The sequence below is a fragment of the Centruroides vittatus genome, unplaced genomic scaffold (genome assembly GCF_030686945.1).
Source record: "Centruroides vittatus isolate TY-2023 unplaced genomic scaffold, ASM3068694v2 contig_753, whole genome shotgun sequence".
NCBI lineage: Eukaryota > Metazoa > Arthropoda > Arachnida > Scorpiones > Buthidae > Centruroides > Centruroides vittatus.
In genome coordinates, this window is record NW_027122489.1 from 818,491 (window position 1) to 827,426 (window position 8,936).

Here is an 8,936-nt window from a genome sequence, read left to right on the forward strand (position 1 = left end):
AAGCGCACGCTGGTACTAGTTATTAAATATACATTATAACATTTAACATCTACAGGAATTATTTCGGATAACTTTCTCATTTAAACTGCGCTGTAAACTATATATTTATGCTCGAAATGCGTGGTCCAATGTTATACAGATAAACGCGTGACCGTGATTACACAGGATAGACAGCCAGTCTGAATTATCTACATTTGAATTAATGGATGTATATTCGTATAATAATTAGTAAATATATACATGATTACGAAATAATATTTTGGATTTTAATGGTGATATTTAACTTTAAATTAGAGATAAAAAGATTTAAATAATCTTTTTCGATAAGCTGAAGTAAGGACTTTTTTTTTTAAATTAATTATGAGAATGTTATTAAACACTCGAGCGTATTTGTAGAGTTTGGTTAAGTTGTAACGCTTTCTGAATGTAAATCCATGAGATTTGGTTAAACTAATTGATTCAGCGTGAGATAATTGCCGAAACAATCCTCGATAGAAAATTAATAGGAAGATTCCACTGCTGGGATTAAACACAAGTGGAAATAGGAGAATACACTCTTAATTATTACTCTCCAACTTACTTGTTAGAGACTGGATTATATTTTATATAATCTTTTTCTAAATGAATTATTTTAATACATTCTTTGAATAATAGTATTAAATTAAATATTCATTGTTTTAAACTCATCTGTATTATATTTAAATATATTAAGAATGTATAAGAATTTCTTAGGTAAATACAGTAAAAACTGTGTTAGCTTATTCAGAATAATAATTAATTAATAGGAATTATAGGATCAATTAACTTTGATAAATAAAATTTAGCAAATTAGTATTAAAAATTTCCTTTACTTTTGTTTTTTAGCAGCCAGAATATACTACAGGAAATGGGCTAACGGAAGCTATGGCCACAGCTGTCGATATATGCAATTCTATAAACGATCAGCTGTATTGTTTAGTAAATTGGGCCAAACAACTCCGACCGTTTATAGAATTATGCATCGAAGATCAGGTGTGTTTTTATTTAAAATCAAATAGACTTTTATGGGAGAATTTCATAATGATTTTAAATACGTTTGCTTTAGACAGCTTTGATGCGATCTCATTCGGGAGAAAATTTGGTACTGGGATTGGCTCGGAGATCTATGAACATGAAAGACGTACTTTTATTTGGAAATCACTTGATCATCACCAGGGATGCAGCTGATCCGGTGGTTAACAGGATCGGATGCAGAGTCATGGACGAATTAGTCAATGTTTTCAGGGAGATAGAGATTGATAATTCGGAATTTGCTTGTTTAAAAGCAATCGTATTTTTCGATCCGAGTAAGTTAAGATTTTAAAGAAAGTTTTTTAAAAAAACTAAACTTTTCTTACTATTTTCTTTTGCTATATATAGTGTGAACCATTAAGAATTTTTATACCTGAATTTTAATAAAATATACACATACAAATATATGTATATACTATATTTAAGTCATCGTAATATTATTCATATAGGCTAATTCTTTATAATAATATTATAAATTTATTAACTACTCGGGAAACATAATTTATACTGACACTTATAATTTTTTTTTATGGATTTTGTGTGTAAAAATATCAGTATAAATGTGTGTTAACAATTTTTTAAGAGATAAAGAATGAACTAGACAATATAAGAAGATAAGAAAATCCATGAAGTAACGAATAATTCTTCAGGTAGAATTCCCTTTTGCGATTTTATTTGATACTACTTATTTACGTATCGAAATGCCAATAAAGCCAAAGTAAATACTAGAAGAAAAAGGAGTTATTTGAAGCAGATTTGCCTATTTCGAAAAAAATTAGTGCTTATTTGTACTGCAAAATATTTATCGTTTATATGGGATTCTAATAAATGCAATTCGAATAATTTCAATATTCGCAAGTACAAGTAGACAAGATAAATATCCTTTCTCTGCATAACGTCAAATTCCGGGATTCCAGTATAAGATAAGATTTTTCGTTGTATCACGAAATGGAGAAAAGTACTGTATTATATTGATGCAAAATATAATCTCTTAACGCAAATAAGCTTGTAAGTCATTTCAAAGTATGCATTAGTTTATTTTAATTAAAAAAACAAAAGAAAAATAATCTTTTGATATTCCTGCATAGTAATATATTATTTAACAAACTAGGGATAAGTTTGTTTAAATTATCATCATCTTATTAGAGTATTTTGTGATTTTTTCAAAACATCCTTTCAAGAAAATGGAAAAAGATTTTATAACTTTTTATCTCCTTTATAAAATCGATAATTTTGTAAATATAAATAAAATTTTAAGCCGCAGAACACGTTACAAATATAGTTTCACGTAAGTAAATCATATTCATGTGTATGATATCTGAGTTTGTGGGTACGTACGATATTAAAATTATACAAAAAAATCGTTTAAAATTATCCAATTATATTTTATATTACAAATAATAAAATAATTTTTAATTAAATTTAAAAATACTTCTAATCTTACTTGAAATCAATCCTCTATCTTCATATCTCTGAACGGAAAATTAAATTTTATAAATTAATTTTTTTTAAAAAATCCTACTAAAATATTTTAAAAATTGAGCTTAGATTAAAGATTAATTATTTAAATGATATGAAAATCTTATTTCACAACTGGAACACCCAATAAACATAAAATTGAAAAGGTATGTGATATACTCCAGAGAATATCGTAATTTTCATGCTAAAATAATTAACTAATTAAGTGTTTATATGGAGTAAGTAATAAAGACTTTTATGAAAGAGATACTTTATTATTGAATTTCTTAATTACCAACAAAAAATAAATCAGATTCTTTTAACTCCTAATTAATTTTCAAATTCATTTCGACGGTGTTATTTCTCATTAATGAGTTTATTTCATTAAATTTTCTAAACAGTGCAGAAAGAATTTCTTTATTTTTTGTCGCATCATTTATAATTTACAATTTGATATCATTTATGGAAGATAATTGAGATAAAATTTAAGAGATGCATTTAAAAATGATTAATAATTAGTTTTAAAATATTATTAATATACTTGATCTTTTAAAGATTGTATAACGTTATAGAAAACTAATAAGTCTATTTGCATCTTAATATTCTTAATCCAACTTTGATTATATGAAACTGAAAGCGTCCATCGTAAGGCTATTAATACAGACATCGATATTAATCAAATCCAATTAGCATGCATCAAATTCTGTTTGAATGCGATTATAATTGTTATGTATACTGACTGTCCACAGAAGTCTTCGTGTACACAAAACTGGTCGAACGTTCCTTAAATATTCACTAATCTTTGCTGTCGAAGGCGATTAGCTTTCGTCTATATTGTTAACTATAAATAATTTTAACATATTTTTAAAAATTTCAAAAAATAACGCTTTTATTGACCATGTTTTTCGAGATTGGTGTGGGAGGATGATGCTTCACCCCCATCGTTACTTTCTTTTTTCTGCTGAATGCGTTATTATATAAAACAGCGAGTAAAAATAATTCATTAATAAAATGCAAATTAGCTCATTTTATTCGTATTTTTAAAAAGAAAATAATTAGCTTTTTCTTAATCGTATTTATTTCTTCTTTATCTCGAATCGCCGAAACAACTTTTTCCTTCAAAATTCCACACGCTTTATATTTCTAGCGTATGATTACATTGTAATATTACTGCTATTTTAAAGAAAGTATCAAAAATAACATTTGGCATAAGACAGATTTGTTTAATTTGACATTGAAAGAACTTTTCGTTAATTGATTAATATATGAATAATTAAAACTATTTAATCCTCTAATGATACCAGAAGTAATTTTTCTCTAATATATTCCTATAAAAATACTTTTAAGAAAAACTTATTTACAGGATCAATTCAATTATATCGAATTTAAACACATCCTAATAAATAAATAAATTGAATTAAATTAAATTACTTATTCTGTGCCAATCGTTTGTATTGGCAATGCTGAAATCATTTTGAATTAAAATAAACCCAAACGTTTTCTGTTTTTCTAAATCTCGTAAATTTATTTTGTTTTCGTTTAAGTGCTTCAACGGTATTTTAAATCGTTAAATATGAAATAATCCTTCGTCTTTCTTGTTGTAGTTCCTTTTGGATTAAATTTTTAATGGAATATCGTTATCGTCAATACCAAGTGTAGACATTAGCTTTTCGAAAATAAAAATTTTAATCGCGTAATTTTGTATGATATATTTATTTTAACTTCTCAATGAAATTTCATTAATATAATTTATTTTTTATTCCGTTGAATATTATCAAGTATACTTACGTTCAAATTTTACTTAGGGTGTTGACATTTATCGTTACGTTAAGAATCTGTAAAACCGAAGGATTTGATAATCTTATGAATTGTTTTATGTTCTTAGAAAATTTTTTTAAATTCAAACGTCATTACTAAAAAATCCAGCAACGAGTTGCTTAACTTTCCCGGCAACATTTAAAACTGCGTGTGTAGAGCCATCTGTTGTGATATTTTATTTTTAAAAGTTTTTATATTTTTAATTATTATAAAATGTCAAACAGCTTAATTTTGAGGGTGGGAATGGGTTTTATAAGAATTGTAAATGCTAAAAAAGAGTAAAGTCGCCTACTCGAGATAATTATCCGCATTATCCGCATTAACCACCAAAATTTAGGAGTATCAATCCCTCTAATACACAAACCTTCCTGCAAAATTTGAGAAATTTTCGACAAAAAGCACGAGTTATTAAGCTTCAAAGAGGGTGAACAAAATCGTGTCATACACACATACACACTAACATTCATATATACAGAAAAAGCCTAGATTTTTTTTGCATTTCTGGACGTTTCAAGGTCTTCTGAGTCCAAAAATGTAAACATTTTGGGTGTTATTTTTTGAACGATCGCCATACTTTCAGAGGGAAAGTAATATTTTTTTTACAAAAATTAAATAAGGTCTATCATTAATTAAATTAATGTCATTAAGTTATTTTTTTGCAACTGCTGTTAAATTCGATTATTGAAAAATGATTTAACAGTTAGTTAATTTTCAAACAAAAATCCAAAATAGACTTTCTCTTCCACTATTTCTGTACTCAGGTGACTTCGAATTTCGCTCATTTGGTGATGTTACTCTGATTTATTAATCCTATATCTTATGTCTGTCTCGAAATTCATAACTCCTCTTAACTGCAAGAGCAACGCTTAAATTAATGACTCTCCTGGGAATTGACCGGAGAATCGTTTTACTTCTATAATTTATCACTTATTAAAAATTCAAAACGTATTTCTGAACTTATGAATAAAAATATAAATAAAACTGGATTTAAGCAACTCCGTAACATAAATTATTCATTTTATTCAATATAAATCAATATTTCAAAAAAATATTTTTAAATTTTTAGTATAATTTATATAATTCTATATTGTTCTTAAACGTCTGCATTAATTACACTAAATTAGTTAAATACAGGGGAGATTTGTGCTTTGAATTCATCGAATTTAAAAAATAAAGTATCATATTTATTTTTCAATTACTTTAGAAATTTTAATTTATAAATTTGCTATAAGGGAAAAATTTAAAAAGTGTGTTCGAGAGTGGAAAAATCTTATTTTTTTTAATGAAAACCATAATTTTTGAGTCGTGTAACAAATAATTTATGCAGGCTTCATGCATTAGTACTTCCTTAAAAGTAGATTAACAGTGTTAACAGCTGGGGAAAAAAAATGCGTTATTTTACACATGTGTGACATTCATAGCTTAAATATTGTATAAAATCCATACATGCATACAAATGGAGGCATGAATTTCAACTATCACTATACTACAGAAAATACTTGGAATTTATGCATCAAATAAATCAGTGGAAATATTACAGCACCTAAAATAATTGAAATAAGTTATAATTCATTTCAATAATCTATTATCTCTCTCCCTTTTTTTTAAAATCAATTCTGAAACTTGGTTGTAAGCTTAAGGAAGCTTAACTTATAATGGATATAACTGGCTTGAGGATTTAACATAAAAATTTAAAAATTTAGATGATTTTACAATTAAAATATGCAGCAAATATTTCAGATCTTCTATTAGAATGCTTTATATTGATTTTTATTTGTATGTAGATGCTAATGGTTTGAATGATATCAAAAAAGTGAAAGTTATAAGACAGCAGATATTATCCAATTTAGAAGATTATATAAATGATCGTCAATATGATTCGAGAGGGCGATTAGGGAAGATTTTGTTGACGTTACCATCTTTACATAGCATAACGATGCAGATGAAAGAACAACTTCAAGCAGTTAAATTAATCGGCTTACCTAATGACGATCGCCTCATTCAAGAATTATTACTTGGAGGTAAGTCATTTATTTTTAAGTTTTTCGGTTATAACTCATCGCTACTTATAATGAACATAAAACAAAACTAATTTTCGCAATTTAATTTACGAAAAATATTTATTTATTATTGTATAATCCGAAAATTTTTTATTTGTGGAAATCTTACTAAAAATAACTTTAAAAAAAAAATTGAATATTTGATAAGAAACTTATTTAATATCAACTTATTTAATAATTAATAATGTTGTATGTAAATATTTATTTTTAATCCGGATATTAAATATTTATTTCATTCAATTATTGATTTTAAAATTGACTTTTATTATAAAACTTTAGTTCAAAAATCTTTAATTTTTATTTTATTTTTGCTAAATTATTTATTTTTAAGGACTATTATTTACTTAAATCTTTATCGATAATAAATTTAATTATGTAACGAGTCACGAGATGATAATCGACATCATCTGATTCGTGAAGAATTTATTATAACAGCTACTTGGTTCACATGAGCCATTAAACAATGATATAGTTACTAAGAGTTCATGATCTATAAAAATTTCATTCATATGGAACAACTGATAAATGAAGACAATCATTGTCATTTCAATTTAGTATTATTAATACTTTTATCAAGCTGACTCCTAGTTGATAGACTAGGGGTCAGCTTACTACTACTACTACTACTACTACTACTACTAGGCAGTAAGATGTTGAGAGAAAGAAATCATAAATTTTGCTATAAATAAACAAGTTTCTTTTAATTTTACAATATATCATTAATTATAATATGTTTATATTGAAAATTTAGTTGACAGGATATAAAATTTCTTAAATAATTGGTTGTTCTGTGCTTTTAATATCTTATTTTAAGTCTATTCCTGGCTTTATAAAAGCATTGTATCGATTATAATTTTATAAAGTCTGCTTGAATAAGTTTGACTAAGATATTAGATTTAAACGGCGATAATTTCGCTTTAATGAAATATTCATAAGTCTATATTAAATAGTTTATTACAGCACTTATAATTATTATTTAAGAGACTAATTTGCACGTCTTAACCCAACTAATATAATTAGATAATAAACTTCATACAATCCAATAGGCGTAAGTGGAATCTCAAATTGTTGATTTTAATTAAAATTTAATTGAATAATTTTTTTAAAAAATAAATTCTTAACGAAACTACTCTCATTTGAAATTGTTTAAAGTTGTATTCACGTTATACACTTGTTAATCCATTTACATTATTCATCTCTCGAGAATTGTATTTAGATTAAATACATTATTGAAATCACAATATTTAAATTTCAACATTTTTCAGGGAACCCAACGTTTTCGTCTACGCAGCCACATCATGCCTTAAGCGGAGCAATTCCGACAGAAGATATGACTTCAATCAAACCAAACGGCTTCTTCATGAATGGCAATTCTACCGAAGTGGATGAAGTATTCTCATTGACTGATGACTCTTATCGTCTACAAACGTTAGGTCAACCGATACAACAATCACAAATAGCATTTAAGCAGGAAATAACGGATAACTTCTCGGAAAAGTGCCAATTCTTGCAATAGAGATCATTCATTGTCAACTGTTGGATGTCCGGAGACATCGTTTTTAAAGAGGCCATATTGGTCATTTTTTTTAATCGTATAATTCTTGCATTCCTGATTCTGCATTTACAAGCACTTAATAAACAATAATAGTACAAAAGAAAGTAGATGAATTACTTAAAATAGGTTCAAATTTATATATTTCTCGAGTATAGTAGAGCATTGATTATCCTATTGACTATGTAATGGATATAAGTTCACAGCAAACTTTTTAATTATCAAATTTCAAATCTTCTTTAGTTAAATTTTTTATATTATTATTATTATTATTTTTATATACTTGCTAATTTTTTTTTAAATTGAATGTTACCTCTATAATGCAGATAATCAATTCTCTATTATACCTTGATTTAAATTCTACATATTAATCTTTGTAAATATATATATTATTTTTTATTATTCATAAAAATGTTTGGAATTGTTATGATAGAGTTAAATTTAAATACGAAAATACTCTAATATTTTATTATTGTTTTATTTTTTGAAATAAAGTTTGAATTCTATTCTTAGTTTTTCAATTTTCTCGGATATATAAATAATTTCGGGTTATCATCATGGCCATAAAAAGTCAAATTTAATAATTTTATATTTAAGTAAAACGTTTAGAAATTGGCTAAATTTATTCGTCAGATTCTCCAAATATTTTTTCGATAATTTATTTTTCGGCTCGTAACTATAAAAAAATGTTCCAAAATTTCGGAAAATTCCAATATTATTTTTCTGTTTTAAATTGCCAACTATTTTAAAAATAATTATAAACAATGCTTATTAAACTTTTAAAAAAACTAATTTTTATTGTTAAGCAATTGATCCGGGTCTAAAAATTTATAAAAAAATAATAAAAATTTTATTGCTAAAAATTATTAAATATAAAACATGTATGGTGACATTTACAACGTCTTATTCTATCGGAGGCACACTTTCTTTAAAGAAAATGTTATATAAAAATAGATAAAAACTTATATTTTAGGCGTAAAATATCTTCATAAATTTTG

The 8,936-nt window shown here is 25.6% G+C and overlaps 1 protein-coding gene across 1 annotated transcript in view; it reads left to right on the plus strand.

The window, feature by feature from the left end:
- LOC136981352 (hepatocyte nuclear factor 4-gamma-like) overlaps positions 1 to 8,064 on the plus strand; it is a 32,802-nt gene extending 24,738 nt beyond the window's left edge. The window contains exons 4-7 of the mRNA XM_067277673.1: positions 865 to 1,011; positions 1,085 to 1,325; positions 6,111 to 6,347; positions 7,652 to 8,064. Of these exons, the coding sequence (XP_067133774.1) occupies positions 865 to 1,011; positions 1,085 to 1,325; positions 6,111 to 6,347; positions 7,652 to 7,902 (876 nt within the window). The 3' untranslated portion in view covers positions 7,903 to 8,064. The remainder of the gene's footprint in view (positions 1 to 864; positions 1,012 to 1,084; positions 1,326 to 6,110; positions 6,348 to 7,651) is intronic.
- Positions 8,065 to 8,936: the final 872 nt, after the last annotated feature.